This window comes from Argiope bruennichi, chromosome 6, assembly GCF_947563725.1.
Source record: "Argiope bruennichi chromosome 6, qqArgBrue1.1, whole genome shotgun sequence".
NCBI classification, from domain to species: Eukaryota; Metazoa; Arthropoda; class Arachnida; order Araneae; family Araneidae; genus Argiope; species Argiope bruennichi.
The window spans coordinates 81,009,960-81,029,580 of record NC_079156.1 but is presented as its reverse complement, the minus strand read 5'-3'; the positions used below and the strand labels follow the sequence as shown (position 1 = coordinate 81,029,580).

The 19,621-nt window shown below is 25.8% G+C and overlaps 2 protein-coding genes across 4 annotated transcripts; one reads left to right on the top strand and one right to left on the bottom strand.

The window, feature by feature from the left end:
• Positions 1–105: 105 nt before the first annotated feature.
• LOC129971604 (cyclin-H-like) lies at positions 106–9,618 on the top strand. 3 transcript variants are annotated; one of them, XM_056085532.1, is made up of 12 exons: positions 106–207; positions 541–659; positions 828–950; positions 2,129–2,202; positions 2,694–2,895; positions 3,126–3,233; positions 3,732–3,787; positions 4,832–4,899; positions 5,814–5,928; positions 6,140–6,215; positions 6,945–7,017; positions 9,483–9,618. In XM_056085532.1, exons 1-11 carry the CDS (start codon positions 144–146, stop codon positions 7,014–7,016), a joined length of 1,077 nt encoding a protein of 358 aa, XP_055941507.1. In that variant the 5' UTR covers positions 106–143; the 3' UTR covers position 7,017; positions 9,483–9,618. The 3 variants fall into 3 exon arrangements, with proteins under 3 accessions (XP_055941507.1, XP_055941510.1, XP_055941509.1); XM_056085535.1 differs by lacking the exon at positions 828–950; XM_056085534.1 differs by lacking the exon at positions 6,945–7,017.
• An 8,762-nt stretch (positions 9,619–18,380) lies between these two features.
• Positions 18,381–19,268, bottom strand: LOC129971799 (bis(5'-nucleosyl)-tetraphosphatase PrpE [asymmetrical]-like). The gene has a single exon (XM_056085776.1). The coding sequence runs from the start codon at positions 19,266–19,268 to the stop codon at positions 18,381–18,383; it is 888 nt and encodes a 295-aa protein (XP_055941751.1).
• Positions 19,269–19,621: the final 353 nt, after the last annotated feature.

Below are 19,621 nucleotides of genomic sequence, written 5' to 3'. Positions count from 1 at the left end.
TTTTTAGAAATAAAATTATATTTAAATAACTAAAATATATGTATAATATTTATCTTAGGATTACTATTATAGCTACAGAATTGCCATACGTCATATAAAGCCTTACGTCAACTGAACTGAAATGATGTTTGTTTTGTTTGTTGATGGAAAAAAGTAAAGGATTTTTGATTCTTTTAAGAGAGTATTTTGATTCTGGGCTTTTTAAAAGTAAGAGAATGGAACCATAATTTTTTTATATGTTTCCGGATTTTTTTTGACGTTAAATGTTTCGAATTGGTTTTTAATTTAAACTTTATGTTCCTGCAACAGTAATTATACGTTTTTTTTTTTTTTTTTTTTTTTTTTTTAACTTTCCAAAATGTTAATATTCCAAGTTTCACTGACTTTTTTTTAAATAGTGACCGACTTGTAGTAATTAAATGTTAATGACACTATAGAAGTTTCCATCTTGTTTGTGTATTGTTATTTCTATAGAGTATAGTTTTGTGATAATTTTGGAAGATGTCAAAGTTTTTTTTTTTTTTTTTTTTTCTTCCCTAGCTATGTTTACTTCAAGTGCTCAATCAAGAGCGTGGATGTTTAAGAGTAGTTCTGAATTAAACAAAAGAAGAGAATTCGCAAATGTAAAATTTATTAAAGAGCATTCGAAAGGAATGAGTGTGAGTACTTCTCTTAACAGCAGAATTTAAAATCTTACATATGTATCATTGTAAAATTATATATGTATTGAGAAGTCTGATTATATATCATTGTTAAAGGATATACAGTTAGACTTAAGATTAGTGTAAATTGTATATTAATATATATATATATATATTTACTTTTAGGAGGATGCTATTAAAAAATTTTTTCTGACACCTCAAGAAGAAAGAATCTTATATAAACACTATGAATCCATTTTACTTAAATTTTGCCAAAAGTTTCAACCACCTATGCCAAAAAATGTCATTGTAAGTAAAACTGTTTCAGAAGAAGGCTAATGTTGTATAGTAATAAAATAATTATAATAATTTTATCACTCTTATTAATACAGTTGATAATATTTTGTATTAAAGTGAATTAAAACTTTCCTGCCATGCGTGATTTAGATTACTAGAATTTAAAGAATTAATTATCTATTTGTTAAGTGTATTTCCTAAAATTTTATTTAATTTAAAAATATTATGTATTATTTCTTAGTTTTCTATAGTTATAAAAGATATTTTTCATTTTAAATTTTTAATAAAACAATTTTTATATATTTGATATTAGTTTGATTTTTAAAAAAAATTTTCATTTAGTATCTGTCTTGTTTGGGGGAAATACTACTTAAAGGATTATATATATATGCATGTGTATAATAGTGTAAACTTAATAATAGAAAATGTATATATGATAAAATGCAAAAAAAAAAAAAAAAATCTTATCCTTTTTTTTACTTTTTAGCATAATTTAATTTATTGCTTATATAGAGACAGTTGTGTGACTCTAGAATATGGAGTATCCAACAATTATAGTGGAACTTTTAAAAAGGATAAGATGAAAACAGTGTTTATTTATGTATGTAATTACTGCACCTTGGGTTGGGAGGACTGTCCCTAAGACCATGGATCCAATTTGTGGATTTTTGAATTCTGCTATCTTTACCTGTATAATTATACTGAGGACTCTTGGAATTTAAAGAATTGAACTTTTTAAGCAAAAATTAATTTCAGGCCATTTGTAAATATTGTGTATTATCTTACTTAAATTCATATGTTTCGTTAAATAAAAATATGTTTTAAAAAATGCTTAGAAACAGAACAATGATGAATCTGTACTATGTTACTATATTGTGATGCCATGCAAAACAAATTATTCCATTCTATCAGGAAATTCTGAAATCATCTCCTTGTATTATTTTAGATAAAATAAAACATCTTTTATTATATAAACATTTATTGGGTAAACGTTCTTAGTTGTGATGCTATAAATGGAAACAGAAGATTTATTTTTTCCCTTGAAACCTGGTATTTATTTTTTTCCCAGTCTTTTCTTCTTCGTTCTCTTAATTAGTTTCATACAGACTTTAAATTAATATTTTTAAATATACATTATGCTCCTATTGAATATTTTATAATTATAATATTTATATATTTTTTTTTATTAGGGATGTTCATTTCATTATTTCAAACGATTTTATTTAAACAATTCTGTAATGGATTATCATCCCAAAGATATTGTGTAAGTATGCTTTTTATAAGAAAGAATTTTATATATTTAATGAATTCTTTTCTCCATTATTTCTTTATGTTTCTTTTGTGTGAAATTATATTTCGTAAGCATTATTCATTTTCTTTTTATACTACAATTCTTTTTTTCATTTACAAAATTAAAATCATCCCTGCTATTAAATATTATTAAATACTGTTTGAAAGCATGCTATATGAATTGTTTCATTCTTTAATCATCTCTTGTAATATTTTGGTTCTTATTTATATACAGGGCTAGAAAATTTTTAAAAGTAAATGAAATAAGTTATTAATCAACTCTAAATAAAAATGATATTTGTTAATAAATTTCACTACACTTCATACAGAAATGATTAATGCTCCAAGTTAAAAGTAATTGCAAATATTTCAGAATCAAAATGTTATATATATATATATATATTTTTTTTATGTGCACCATGATTTTTTTTTTTCTTTAAAATTTCATTGACATTTTTATTTCAGAGTGACTTGTGTCTATTTGGCTTCTAAAGTTGAAGAATTCAATGTTAGCATAGCTCAATTTGTTGCAAATGTCAGAGGAGATCGAGAAAAAGCTACAGAAATAATTTTAAATCATGAGCTTCTTCTAATGCAACAGTTAAACTTTGATTTATCTGTTTATAATCCTTACAGACCAGTAGAAGGATTCCTCATTGATATTAAGGTTTGTTTATAGATTTTTTTAAAAAATTTATTCATGTATAATAATTTTTATCAAATTAATTTTAAGACTTCAGTCATTTCTTCATATCTGCATTATTCCATATATGTCTCTTCCTGTATTAATTGAGACATTCAAAATTTTCCATTTCTGGCACAATTGAATTCAATTTCTCATATGTGTGTGTTTGTAAGTTTTAAACTAATTTTATGCTATAATTTTTATTTTTCTAGACTAGGTATACTGAATTTTTTGATCCAGAACATCTACGCCCAGCAATAGAAGAATTTTTAGATAAGATACAATTTACAGATGCTTGTTTCTTATATTCCCCTTCCCAGGTACTAATTATATTTTTTCTCAATTTGTTAAAATTCATTTTAATGAATGTGAATTTTTTTCATAAGACTATTTCTTTAATATTATTACAGTAATAATTATTTTCTAAGCCAACAGTCACAGTAATGCCCTGAAAAGTAGTATATCCCTTTCCAACTGGATATACTGCAGTCTATCAAAATAAAATATCATATTTTACATGCTAAGTAGACAAATGAAGATTGCCATACAAATTAGGATAAGAAATTTTAGTACACATTAAATAAAGTTATTCATATTGTAATAATCTGATAAGTATTTTGCTGATGTGATCAGTCAGCCCACACATCATTATTATAATCTTAGCATGCCTCAGAACAAAGAATTCTTGATAATGCTAATTTGAAAGGAAGGGCCAGGACTTCTGGTAGCCTGGGGATAATAATATTTATTTCATTATATTAATTTTTATGTAATTGTATTTAAATAATTATTTATTAATGTTTTATAACTTTCTTCAGATTGCCTTAGCTGCTATAGCTTATGGTACCTTAAAATTTAAAGAAAACATTGATGGGTAATTATTGCACTTTTCTTTATTTGAACAATATTTTTAATTATTTTGATATATTTTCAGTTGTTCTATTAATTAGAGTAAATGCTCTTGTTCCATCTACTCTTTGCTCTTTGAAATGAAAAATTTGGTGTATAATATTATACTTTTGTTCTATTCCTTTTTTTTTTTCCCCTTCATGCTTTGAAAAGAATAACTTAATATATGACTTTATCATTAAATTGCAGATAAAATAATTCAAAGATATTTTTTATTCATATGTATTTAATATTTAAACTGTTTATATGTCTGTAATTAAGATACTTAGCAAACAAAATATAAATCACTGCTGTGCGTGTTAGCATCAATTACTTATTAATATATATATTATGCATCATATTGGTACCTGTCTGTGACTTCTTTTTTTTTCCCCCAAGATTTTCTGACAGTCAACTAGATTTTTACAAATTTTGATTGTGCTTCATTTTTATTTACTGTAATAATAACAAGTTATTAATAACAATAATAATATTTATAATTTTATAAACAATTTTTTAAATTATTAAATGATGATAAATATTAAAGACATTTTATTTTATGTTGCTACTGTCATGTCTTATTCATTACATACATGAACCTACTTAATGAAGTTTAAATTCCATGTCATCATAGTATGTTGTTATGAACTTAAATTTCCCAATAATGTAACTTTTATTTCCACATTGCTTTTTTTTTCTGCCCCCCCCCTTCCTCTTTTTTTTTTTTTTTTCAAAGGTCAAAAAATATGTCCTTTAGAATCCCAATAGACTTACATTCTTTTTATTATTAGCATGAAGAAAAGAAAACAAACATGTATATTAAAATCTAAAGTATCCATCAAAATATTTAGCATGTTTCATTAATTATATTTACAGTCCATAAGAATTCATAGCAATAGTTTAGGAATATTAAATTTTTATGAAAATTTAAGTCAATTTTAACTTTAAGAAAAATATGAAATGATTCATTGTAAAGATTTACGACATCTTAAGATTTTTTTCTAGTGTAACCGGACTTTGCATTTTTTAGGTATTTGAGTGACATACTTTTTGATGGCCAGCCTGACAAATTAGCTTATGTGAGAGATGCTATAAAAAGTAACAATATTTTTTATTAAAAGTTTATTATATTCATGTGAATATTTTAATTAAAACATTGCTTTAAATATATCTGGCAAAGGTTGTTTTTGTTATATATTTCTTGGTTCCTCATTAATTTTAATAATTTTTTTAAAATATCTTGCTAAGCATGTTTTCTGCATGGAAATTTGAAGGATTGCAAAAATCTGATTTAAATTGTTTAAATTTTATTCAGTATTTTTATCTAGGAGTTGTTTCACATGCTTAGTTTAAAAAGATGTAACAATTCTATGCCTTGTTAGATATATTGGATCTCTGTAATATATGGTGTTCAAAAAAGGTTTAATTTAAAATTATTAAATTTCCTCCAAATATTTAAAATTGTAAAATTTCCTCCTATTTATTTAGCAGAAAATGAATGAAAGTCTTCTTTGTTTTTCCTCTTTTATCTGCAAGTCTATTCATGATATTGCATGAAGATTGAAATAAAAGCATAATTGGAAATTCGAATTATCATGTATGAGGATTCTTGAGTGTATAGAACATTTATGCCATTCATTTTTATAAAAAATATTAATTTCAATTGTAATTATCGTTATTAACCAGGTAATTGCCAAGTCAAATATTTTTATAACAAAAAGCACTATTTTCAAAGTACTTGGTTTTTTTATGGTCTATTTCTGATTTTTGTATGCTGTGCTTCCATTTTTCCCTTCATAATAATGAGTAGTAAAAGTAGAAATTTAAATTCTTTTATTTTACTTCTGTTAACAAATAATTATATATTTTGTTCAAATAATAGCATTATATAAAGTTATAAAGTTTTCAATCTTTATATATTTTCAATTATTTTTATTTTGTGTTGTAACATTTAAAATTCTGTTAAAAAATTATGCCTTTTTTTTTTTTTTTTTTTTTAATCTTTACTTTAGCCATGTTTACTATGGTGAAAAATGAAGCCCTTCATGTTATGGATCCTATTAGAGCTGGTTTAGAAAAGAAATTAGAGAAATGTAGAAATCAAGAAAATAATCCAAGCAGTGCAGCGTAAGATTTTTTGTCATTTAATTTAAGGATTATCTTAGAGATTACTTTAATTTAATCAAAACAATAATTCATTATTAATTAGATGTAATGAAAGTATGAATGAATAACAAAATATTTAAACTGTGTAATCCTGGTAACATTAGTTTTGTTATTTTTTCCATTTTCTATTTTTCTTTGTAATATTTGTCTTCTTTACTAACAAAAAAAATAGATACAAAAGAAAACTTGAAGAAATAGATGAAGATGAAGACATAGAACCAGCACAAAAATATTCTAGACTTTTAGAGGTAAGACTTTTTGAATTGAAATAAACATTCTTCATTTTTTTTTGGTATATTTTTATTTGTAAATAGAAGTAGAAGCCTCTTAATGGCTTATATTGTAGATCGAAATCTAAAAATTTAGTTAATTAAAAATAGCATCTTCTAATTTCAGTGTGTTAATTTATCTGTATGAAATATATTTAAATAAAAAGAAAATACGAAATTTTTGTGCATGATTTGGCCATAGAGATATAGAAATATTTTATGATGGACATTGGCTCATAAAATACAAATTTCATTAAGCCACATAAATTATATTTCACAATTCATTCTCAATAATAACTATTAACTAACTGTTTATGTTAGTAAAATATCACATCTATAGAAAAAAAACTATATCTTTATAAAGTAAATGTAATATAATTTTATTTCTGCTTATAAATGCAAAAAAAAAAAAAAAAAAAAAAACACTTTTTTTTAACTGAGAACAATTTTTCTTGTTAAAATTTATTATGATTATATTGTCATAATTTACATTCATAGTTTTTGTGTAATTGGAGATTTTCCTTGTGTCTCATTATAAGAAAAAAAAAATCCATTTTAGACTTTGCTTCAGGTTTTAAAATTCAAAAAAAAAAAAAAAATGTTCTTGAAATTTTGACTTTGTATTGGTAATAAATGTAATATACTGTATATTGTAGTATAAAGTCACAAATTTATTGTTTAAAAGTATAAATTATTATATTTCTTCAGCTGGTTCATGAAAACATTCTCCAGTCTGAGAAGATTCCACAGCTTGATTCTTTTGACATGGAAACTGGCTGAAGTATAAAAAGAAATAATTAATAAATGAAAAATTTGCTGTTTCAAATAAGTTTAAAAATTTATTTCAGTTATTTTTCAAATCCTTAACATTTTTTTAATAAATTACAATTGATTTAAGTGATTTAAAACGTTTGTAATTTTTAAACATTTCATAATTCTTTTTTGCTTATATATATATATATATTTTAGACTCTATAAATATGTATAAGTTTATGATTAGTGCATGAAGAATAAAAGCTCTAAAATAGAATATTTTTATTTTATTTCCCCTTTCTTTTTACTCAGAAATCTTATTTTTGTTATATTAGTTAAAAATACTTTCCTAGATTCATCCATTATAATTTTAGAATAATCAAATAAATAAATATCTTAGCTCTGCCAAAATAATAACGAAAATAGCTGGTACCCACTCATAATTCCTGGAGTAACCATAAACAGGATGCATTATCCAATCTAACTTTCTGATTTAACAAACTCTGAAAAAGAGCCTATCAGTGGAATATTATATAGTTGCACTATGCTATATTGTAGCTCTAGAAAAAAAATCATGTCATTCAGATATAACAAAAAGAAATGTAAATGTTGACAATCTCCATTTAACAAAAGATTTTATCACACAGAGGTATTAAACATATGTGTATCAAAAAATGAAAAGCTTCTATTTTTATATCTATTTAATATATTATTATTTAAAACCATTAAAAGCAATTTTAATTTATGCTGATGTATAAGAATCAATATTAGTCTGAAATACTGATAGTTTTCTAGCAGCTATTATATGTTTCACATTTATATTTCGCTATTTTATGTTTCACATATTATGATATAAAACTAGAATCTTCTAGATTGATTCATTAATCACATTAAAATACATTTTATCCCGTTTTGTCTGTGTAAAAATGTTGATAGTTAAAAGCTAGCAAAATCTGTTACTATGTTATTTTACGATTCCGGATTTAAAATGCTGCATCATTCCATAATTTAACAAATATTTAATAGCAATTTTAAAAGTCTTATGCAGTTTTAAAAATATTATTCTTTACTCTTATTTTCACTTGAGACTTTTACTGCTCTAGATTCCTAAATTTATCGTCTAGGCGTAATTTCAATAAATTGCTTTTACTACTATTTTATAATTTACATCTAGAAGATTCATATGTATAAATTTTAATAACACAGAAGACTGATTTCAAAAGCATTTTTCTTGCTTTTTTAATAAAGAAAATAATACAAAAGATTTTATTACATATTCTGTACAAAGGTAAGTCTTAGGAAATAATTGTTAATAATTAAAGTCAAATTCATCGAATGAATAAAAAATAGCATTGGCAAGATTTGTAATTTCTCTCAAGTATTATCATAGAAGTTTTTAACATCTTTGCCCAAAAATAAAATTCCAAGACATTGAAGATTTTACTAAGGGGTATAAATTTATCCAGTTACTTTTGAAGAGTATGTTACATATAATTTATGTACTCTACCTTCTAAACTCAAATGATATCTAAAACATTAATTTGCTGTGAAATTAAATTGACAAAATTTTTAGTAATCTATCTTGTTATTATTCCTCTATTGAAAGTCAATCAGTTTTGTGAAGGAAAAAATTTCCATTTGTAATTTTTTGTTTAACATGTATAATATAGCTTTTCTTTTTAGCTTCACAGTATAAAAGAAAGGTAATTTGCAAACATTTAAGCTGTAAATCATCAAACTGAAATATAGTATTTTCAAAAAATGTTCTGCCTTGAAATAAACCATTTTTATGCACTTTATTTTAATTTGGCATTTTTCTTGCTCATAAAGATGAAGTTTTGTTTCGATTTTCTACTCACTTACTGATATGCTAGAATTTTGAACGTTTGTGGAATTTTTAGAGCAATACTATTTTATTATTTTAGAACATTTCATTTATCAATTTATTTTGAATTCAAATATTACTATGAAATCTGGTGATGAATTTGCAAAAATATTGATTTAGAAATCTCATAATATTTATAATAATAAATTTTAAATTGAGTAGAAGATAAATAATAAAAAATTCTACTTTCTATTTAAATTTATCATTACAAGAGAAAATACAATATTGAAACATTTTTTATTCATTATATTAAAACATTTTTGGAATTCATTTTTGTTGTTAAATCTATAGCAAAATAAAAAAATAAAAAGAACAAGATTTCTAGTCTTTCCAATAAATGTCATTTGTTAGAATTTTTTATGGGTTTTTTTTAAAAAATTGTTTTAATTATATTGATAAGAATTTAAGATAATTAACTTCATCAGGTTTTTGTTTCATTTACTTAAAAAAAAAACATTTTTTTAAACATTTGTTGCATCGTTTTCTTTTTTAAAAAAAAAATACTGTTAAAATTAAATTTAATTGATGGAAATTCCAATATTTCTAGAAATTTTGTTTCCTTCTTTTATTTTTAATTTATTATAAATTGTTTGTTTTACTTTTTTCAGAATGAGGAATCTCAAATGATGGAAGATGAATTAAATCTTGGTGTCCAGTTTTTAAATCATAAATGAGAACATTCAACATTTCAAATATTTATTTTTGTATATTCAAAAATTGTAAATAAAGCTATGGAATTTTTTATTTTTTGGCTTATTTTTATTGAAGTTATTTCTGTTTATTTAGTTTATTTTTTAAATGGCGTTCTTGGTGGTGGTTGATTCTTGAAATTAAACTTATTATACTTGATCATTAAATATTTCTGTGTAGAAATATCTTAAATAAAATAAGAATCCCCCCTCCAATATATATATATATATATATATATATATATATATATATATATTGCTTTGGAAATGCAGTGATATGATTATTTGTGATAGATTATTGGCAAATAAATTTGATACAGATAATAGAAATGTTGTAATTTTCTTATGTGGTTAAAATATATAGTGTGAGTTGAAATGCACACACACACACAGAGAGAGAGATATTGTGATGAATATTTACCATACTTTAATTTGTTCTATTAAAATGATTAAAATATTAAATAGCCTCTTATGGGGATGTCATCTAGTAGTGATTGATTCAATACTTTTCAAGAAATGTTATGAATAACAGTTGATTTATTCTGTGACACCAGTAGTAAGCAGAAATACTTCACAAAGTGAATGCAAGTACTTTTCAGTTAATTTTAACCTAATCTCTAATTATTTTCCAACGTATTATGATTAAGTTTTCACTTTTGAATTGGAAAATTAATTAGGACTTTCTGGTTTCGTGTGTGCATGCTTGTTTGCACATGTTAAAAAACTTATTCAACTTTTAAAAACAATCATTATGCAATTTAAAACACACACAGATTAGTTAAATACCAAGCTATTTTTCTGCATTCCAAATAACCGAAGGAAAAAAACAGCTCTTAATAAAATTTGAATTATTATATTATTAGTTTCTAAAACTTTTTCTTGCATAAATTATGCATCTATCGCTGAAAATATGTATGAGGATCTCATAATGCAGAATTCATTAAAAAAAATATTTTTTACAGTACATTATGGTAGTATTCAAACACTTCTTATTGCCTGCAATCTATTAGCATTAAAGTTGGATGCTATATGTTATTTGATCTTGTAATATAGCTTCTTCAAATATGTATTAATTATATTTCCATATCATCTTTGATTTTCCATGATTTTATGCTGAATTTCTCTCTCCCTCTTTCCATTCTCTTAAATGATTTGAAGCATTGAGAAGTTTCTGAATTAAAATTTGAAGTGTTTAAACATTAGAACTACCAAAAAAAAAAAAAAAAAATACAAAATTGATTTTTTTTTTTTTTTTGCGGTTATAGGAAGTTACTTGCAAACCAGGAATCAATCTCCAAAAATAAATAAATAAAATCGACAATGATCGCATATTAATAAGCTCTTTTATAACTATGGCATGCAAATAATATATGAATACCGAAATTATAATGCTTTAATGTTTAATTTTTATGATGCTTTCCTTTATTTCTTACCTTATTTCCGTTGATTCAATGATTTCGATCTGGAATTTTTACTGTTCTTAATACCGGGTTTACACTCGATCAATTATAAGACGGCCTGTAGGCAGCGCATACGCAGAAAGGGACTGATTTATGTTTGCCACAATTTCGTAAGGTAGGTTCAGGCATTCCATGCGTGGTTATAAATAGCCGTCTTGGTGTCCCTGAATTTTTCTTTTTCACGGCGTATCTTATTAAAATGATGGATATATACACAAAGAAACATGGTAAAATAAAAAGTCAAAATACCTAAATTTGGAAAACTGTAGAAAAGAAATGGCAAATAAAATGAAACACACACACACACAACCTTGCATCAGAAAGAATAAGGAGCAAAAAATATCGGAATTAATCTATGATAGATCATCAATTTTTTCACGCCAAATTCTACGAACGAATGCGCAGTAAGAGAAAAATACAACACAGCAGCATGTTGTCCCGTCGGTACAATTACTTGCCATGGACCGAACAGAATTTTTCAGCCTTTCTATGCATGCATTGCCTACTTGCCGAGTGTAAGCCACAGAGAAAGATATCTCCTTCTCTGTGGTGTAAACCCGGCAATACATTGACAAAGTAGCAGATCACAACTCAACCAATAATTTGCAAAAGCAACTGTGGGTTCTCAGTGAAATTACTTCGCTTGCTTGTTTGAGTTGCAGTATAGGTAATAAAAGCAAGAGCTACCCCAAGTAAATTTGAATCCTAAAAAAATCCTCTTCAGCCAGTACGTTTGCGTATTATACTTAATATTTAATGTCTGTTTTCAAATCCCATTTGCGGAAAGACTATCGGAAATACTTTTTCATTTTCAAGATAAATGAATGTATTATAATGCTTTAGATAGTATATGAAGAATAATTTCTCTCAAGTGTGAATATGTTTGTAAGTCATAGAATCTAATGATAATGTTTTTTTTATTACAAATATTACTGTGAATATTGAATGGGTTTTCTAAAAGAGACCATAAGATGGTCTGTAATAAAAAAAAATTAAAGTGTATATATATATATATATATGTTTCTTGAGTTTGTCGCTGATATAGCAACTGAAACAATCAAGCGAAGTGGTTCCGTTAGCAACACTTCGGCTATTTTTGTTTCTTTTTCTCTTTTTTTCTGTTGTTGTTAGTACACCTACTGTAGAAATTTATTTAAAAGAGGAAGTTAAAAATAATAAAATGACTGTTGTTTTAAAAATTAAATTAAAATATGTGTAATTTTTTAATAAAATTTTAGTTTGATCTAAAAATTGAATTAAAATGTGAATCTAATTTATTTTATATAAGAGTATTTTAAATAATAACATTATAGTTCTATTTTTAATACAAATGTCGAAAAGATTTTTTTTCGCTTTTTAATGAACTACTTTTTAAATTTATTGTTTTGATAAAAATCGTTTGTTCCCGAATTTCCAGAAATGATCTTTATTTGGCAGTTTGTTATGTAAAGTAAAGGTATGTTAATTCCTAATGTAAAGTTTTAATGGCAAGTAATTTCATTAGAACTTTTTCCTCATTTTTTTCTCTGGTTTTATGATTTCCTTGATATTTCCATTGATTATTGCTTGCTGAGAAATAGAAGAAAGGTGAGTGATCTTTTCCGAAGAATTTATAGCTCGAAGAGAATATTACTAGTTGTAGCAGTTATTTTTTTTTTTAATCTGTTATATCTTAAATTTTAAAAATTCCAAACTTTTAGTGGTCTTTTACTGTCTGCGCTATTCTATTCATCTTACAACATGATGTGTGCTTCTTACACTGTAAATCAAACTATATTTCTCCGTTGCCATCAACCATATTATAAACATACATATCATCAGCAATAAATTAAATATGTGATTAAGCTTCCGAATGCGAAGTTCAAAACTCATTGTTCTTATTTTGAGCTTGTCGCCTTTAGTAATCAGCTAGTAATATTTCATTTCAGATAAATCATTTAGATGAAACGTCAGTCCATAGTTCCATCAAATTGTCAGACATTAAAGTCACGCTATTTTAAATGTCTTTTTTTAAGTTCTGTTTATTGTGTACACGGGCCTTTTTAATGGAGAACTGTCTCATAATGCTTTATTAAAAATGTAATTTACGCTATTAAAAATGCAAATTTACAATTTATCTGTCTTCTAAATTTCGAGGTACTATAATTACTTTTTATTGATCAAACAACACATATGTTAAACAGAATCTCTTTCTTTAGCTTTCCAAAGGGAGGAAAATTACGCAATGAAATATTTGATGAAACAATGAAAACACGTTTGAATTTTAGACTAACAACGCAACAACTGCCAAAAATTAAGTCAGAATTTTTTTTTAAAAAAACTGACAAAATTCAGGAAAAAATTTGCATGAATATCAAATTAAAATCACTGAAAATACAGTTTTTTAAGTTTTAAGATGGTTCTAAAGTTCCTTCTTGTTCACTGATATTTTTGGCAGCTATGGCATAAAAACACCAAAATGTCATATAATTTTTAAACTATTAAAATTCTAATTAAAAATTTTTAAAAATTCGCTTTGCAATGCGAAATTTTTAACCCCCAAGATATATAAGTGCCAAATTTTGTAGCTGTAGGTCAAATGGTCTGACCTGAAAATCGCTAACAAACACACATTCATCTTTATTATTAGTAGAGATGGAGATGAAAGAAGTAATGTATGAGTTGCATTACGCTTAAATATGACACTTATTTTGCTTACTTGAGTTCGAAGTACACTGTTGAATAATCTAAAAGTAATATCTGAATCATTTCTACCTGTTTGTACTTCAGATATATGGATGAGCAACTTCCGGTATTCTGGATGATTCTTGGTTTCCGGGTGGATTAAACCTGTGGGATGTAATTACTTCCACTTTCATGATGAGACTTACCAACTACGAAAAGAATGATATTGTGGTCTGTAGACTCAGGTTTAGTTCCCACCTCCGTGCTATCCCGATGACAATCATTGAAATTTTCCCGGATGTCTAGACAGGGACTAAGTAATCCTCTGATATATTATCATTTTCCAGATCATGAAAATCAAGTATCTGTTTACCAGGCTTGCTGCCCTTTGCACTCAGAAAAGTAATTCGATGCAAAATTATTCACCTAATACAAGAACTTGTTTATTGTTCCGAAAAATAAATATGTATAATTGTTTCAAATTGAATTTTCCCGAAAAGTTGATTTACATCTTTTTCATTCTATAGGTATTTTTAGCAATCAAAATCGAAAAATAAATAATTAAACGTCAAAATGATGCCTTGTCTTGCATGGTGACCATGAGTCACCTCTCAGATGCAAAGAGTTAAAAATAGCTTCTGTTCTTTGGTGTATTTTTCTTATTTTGGCCTTAATGTCGTTTTTAATTAAAAAGCAAATGTTTTTTTAAACTGTTCAAATGCTGTTTTGAGAGTACGTCATGTAGATTCATTCAGATCTTTTTATACCATTCTAGAAGATAATTAATTAATTGTAATTATTATTCTTTTACTTTATATGCTATGCAATAAAACCTAAGAAAATCAATGAGCTCTAAAATTTTTTTGGGGGTGTGAATGTTGTTACACGAAATATCAGTTATTTCATCCGCTTCCCTCCCCTATCTTCATTCTAATAAAAGATACATATAAATGTTTTCTTTTTCTATCAATATGAATGAATTAAAAACCTTCTATGGAAAATATCGCTTTTCCTGACGTGTACTATTATCTCTGCCTCTTTCTTTATTTATTTTTAATTTTATGAGCTCCTGTATATTATACATACAGCAATCATAAAAGCCTCGAATATGTTCTTTTGTATAGAATACTGTAAGAATATATATATCACTTAAAATAATAGGTTATTTTAATGATGCTAGGTTATGATTTAATGATAATATGTTGAATACGTGTATTACTACTTTATACATGTATTCAACAGCTTTTTATGCCTACATTTATGCGTTTCTACTGCCTTAAATCTGAAAGTATAAACATTATTCTAATAGAAAAATGATAAATTTTAGATTAGCAAAGCATTAATTCCTCCAATAAAATTTTTTGCCTTGAGAATTCACTGAGATATTTTATTAAGTCGACAAGAAAATTTCATGACTAAGATTTTCTACTTCTAATGTTTGTAATTGTTACCGAATGCAATATTTAAAGTTTTTGAATAGAATGTAGTCAATAAAAATATAAAATTTGAGAAAATATTAAAATAATAATTATAAACGTGATTCCACCATTTGTTTGAGAAATTTTAATATTGTTTAATATTAATGCCATTAAAAAGCTGAGATTACAAATTTAACTTGAAAAACAAATTCAAATTAAAATATAAGTGTAAATAAATTAAATTTTTATATTAGAATTTTTTTTATTGTGCTGAAATGCTGTTATTTACTTTTGTTTTAAAAATAAATATAGACATCTTGAATCAGTCAACATATAATTTAATCATTTCTTTTTTCATTTTAATGAGTTATCTACGTATATTTATCTAAGTATAATACGTCTTTCAATACCACCTTGTATATAAGTAAACGTTTCCAATGTCTTTCTCTTTTATTGACATTTATTTTCCGTTTTACATCTTTGCGAAACGAAATGATTTCCTTTAATATCTAAAACATTACTCGTGAGTAATAAATATAAAATAACTACCGTAAGCTTTGTAATGTACATTTTCGTTTCCCATATTTTTGTATTAAAATATTTAGTTCGATAAGATAGCCTTTTATATATTTTGATATAAAAAATGATGTATTTAAATACATTTATCTACAATCTCTTTAGATAAATGTATCTAATGATGTATTATCTATAATATTGTATTTAATCTATAATGATATATTTAATATCTATAACGATGTATTTAAATACATTTGCCTAGTGTTAAAATGCCGGATATTTTCCAAAAGGAGATTCGAATCTTTTATTTGATACTTTAGGAAACCATAATGTTTTAATCTGATTAATCTACCTTTATTTTATTTTTAAAATTTTCTCGCAATTACATAAAAATTGTAACTTGCGCCCCCACCCACCTACACGCACACAAAATATACTTTTAAAATCGCCATAATCAGTATTAAAACAGTGAAAAGTATTGTTATAAAACTGATTTAAAAAACTTAGAAATACTTATAAGAATTAGAAAAAAAAATTGCGCAAATAAAACTGATATGAATAAAATGCTTTTTTATTTTATTATTTTTTAAATTTAAAAGTGGTGTAACAATGATTTTTGTACCATAAAATGCTTCAGTTGCGGGATTTCCAACCAGGTAGTTTAAGTAGCTACTTAAGGTAGCAAGATTTAGAGGAAGGTTGGGGTGGGGGCGCTGTAAATGAATAGATCAGAAAATTTCATTTTCCTACTTTCCAAATAAATAAGATCTTAAAAATAAAATTTCGATGATAGAATATCGAATAACATCTCTCCGATACCATGCAATATCTTGTGCTAATAGGGTATATATATTATTATGTTAATAATTGTTGCTGTTTTTGAAATGACATTTTTTGTTCAATATTTCATTACATAATTTAATCATTTATTTGTGTGTAGCTGCATTTGGTTACATGGGTTGCCGCCAATATTGGATTTGTTTATTTTCACAAACATCTTTTTTGAATAATTTGTTTATGGTTCCTTCCACAAACTACTTTCAAACATCAAATTGTTGTTTTAATAGCTTTTATAGTTTATATGCTTTTTAGTTTCATGAACCTCCCTAATAGACTCAAGTTGGTGGCATCATAATGTCATTAAAAACGAACTGTCCGAGTAATCTATCTTCTAAATGCACATTGTCTCGTCTGCTTATTGTAACTTCAATTTCTAATTTCTCAAGTAAATAAAGCAAATAATAAACTGAATCTTTCTTCCTTAGTTTTCCGCAAGGGAAGAAAGTCACGCGATTAAATATTTGCAGAAACAATTCAAACGATTTGAATTCCAATTCAACAATGAAAAGTAATATTGAAAATTATGCAAATGTTTTCAAGATATCCTCAAAATTTGTGGAAAATCCGCATGATGACAAAATTAATATATGATATTAATCAAAGCATCTTTTTAATTTCGTACTCCGAATCACAACAGTTAATGATTGTATTAATTTAGCATTACCATCTAAGGAATGTTTTGCCTGGTAGCGAAATAACTCATTAAATTTCTACCGAAAATAAATCGATGTAGGCAAACATCCGTATATGAATCAGCAGTTTAAATACCAGTACTAAATCAGTACTAAAACCTTCTTTTTGAGGGTGAAATAATAAAAAAAAAATCCTAGATTTTATCATTTATTATTTTTTTTCTTAGTAAAATATTATAATGAGATTTTTTAAATAAGTTTTCTCTCTTGTAGTTTTAATTTTCTTTCCTTTTTTTTTTTTTTTTTTTTTTTTTTTTGCTGACAATGTTTGCAATTGCGCAATTTTAATTCAAATTTGTATCTAAGAAAAAAAGTTTTTTTTTTTTCATTATAAACATACTTTAATGAGATAATTAAAACAAGTTCGTAAAAAAAAATGAAAAATCATTCCAAGACCAATTAAACGAAAACATTTAAATACAAATACTTAAATACAGTAAAATATAAAAAATAAATTTATGATGCTTCTATTTTTTTATAAATCATTGGCGTATGCGTGCTCCCAAATTGTCAAATGATGTCGAATATTCTTTTTTTTCACCCCGTTTGAAGTTGAGGAAACTTCAGTAAACAACAGATAATGGTAATTACTTCTAAAATCGAAATTTAAAGAACAACTGATCCGGCATTTCGTATTGAATATCGCTGGGAATGGTTTCAGAACATTTAGAAATTTCATTCGAGTGTTATCATCGGTATATCGCTGAAAAGTAATTCCCATTCTGATAATTTAGAGACCACTTCACATTCTTTTTTTCAAAATATTATAGAAACATTTAACAAACTGAATTTAAAAATTATCCTAATGCGGAAACGCAAGAAAAATTTCTGTTCTAAATATTCATATTGTAAATAACTAAAAATGTAATAACTAAATCTCATGTAAATAACTAAAAAGTAATTTTTATAAAAATACTTTAATTTTTCACCAGACATCTAAAAGACATGAAAAGTGAAATGCCTTATAAAAAACACCTATGAAAATATTTAAAAAATGTACACTTTCTTGGTCATGCCTAATTAAAATACAAATATTAGGATATCAGTTATACAGAGTTACTGTAAATGTAAATGCTTTTTTAAATACCACGACTTCAGTAATTAAAGAGACTTATATCTTGATTTCAGCGGAAACGCTGGCTGTCTTTGTTAAAAAAAAAAGTGTTTCCTTTTTATGCTGTCTACTTTAAGTTCTTAGCATTTAATAACATCTGTTGATGTCAAATGCTAAACTTTACCTCTATAATACTGAGCCAAAGCTGGTTGGGTAGCGAAAGTCCCTGCTCTAGGCCCTTTGATAAAAATCCCTGTCATGTAGTGTCCTCTAACACAGGCTGTATCGACACCAGTCGCGAAGGGATACAACTGTAGTTGCCTTTTATGATCATGTCCGAAATAAATATGTTCTGGTCCACGCCATTGCGAAGCCCACGGAAACGATGGATCGTTATGCAAGTGGAGGAATTCTTCTCGAGTTGGTCTCCAGCCACCTGGGCATTTCGGGTCAGTAATAACTGTTCTGATGTTCATAATTGTATAAGGTGTGTTATCTTCAATAGGTACTCCACCTGGTAAGAATCCTGCGTGGCACACTCTGGCATTCAAACTTGGCAGATAAAGCGAATATGGAAGCTGTTTCAACCATTTAATTTCATCCTTTGTCAAATCGTTCATCCATTCACCATACCGGTCATAAGTGTAATTGTGTTTAACTTCTTTCATCCAAATAGCCAGCAGGGTTTTTTCGTCGTTATTGCCTCTGACAGTGATGCAAGTCTTGCAGTTCCTTATATACCGTAGAACTTCGAGGTTCTTTGGGCCTTTTACAGTAATATCTCCCGTGAATATTTTTAAAACTGTATCATTGAGATTGTATCTGTTTATTAATAGCTGCTGTTCGTCGTAACATCCATGTTGATCACCAATTACAATGATTTCATTGTACTGATCTAAGAATTCCTTGTCTAATGTTATCATTGGGTGCTTAGGCTTGAAATGATTTTCTGGAGTCTTCGGTTGGCAAGCTCCATCGCTAAAAACTTTGGATAAGACTGTAGGAATTATACTTTCGAGGAGCACAAAAGAAATGATTCCAAACTTCAGCAATTTCATCATCCTGTTATTGAAAAAATAATTAAAATAATATATAAATAAATATTAAAGACTGAAAGAAATAACAATATAAAAGTATAAAATGGTCTAATTTGAAAATGTTACAATATTAATTATAAAAATTTTTCCCAATGCTTTTCCTATTATTTTCTTTTTAAATGAATTTCTGCGATATGGAAATTAAAGTACGAACATAATATAATAATGGAAAAAAAGACTAATTAACACTATATCGACTGTAAACATGTGGTTAAGAATTTAACAACAGTAATTTTCAAAAATAAAATAACAAAAGTCAAACTACAGAACTTAAAAGCACATGTGAAAGTCAACACAAATCCATTTACTTGCCTTTA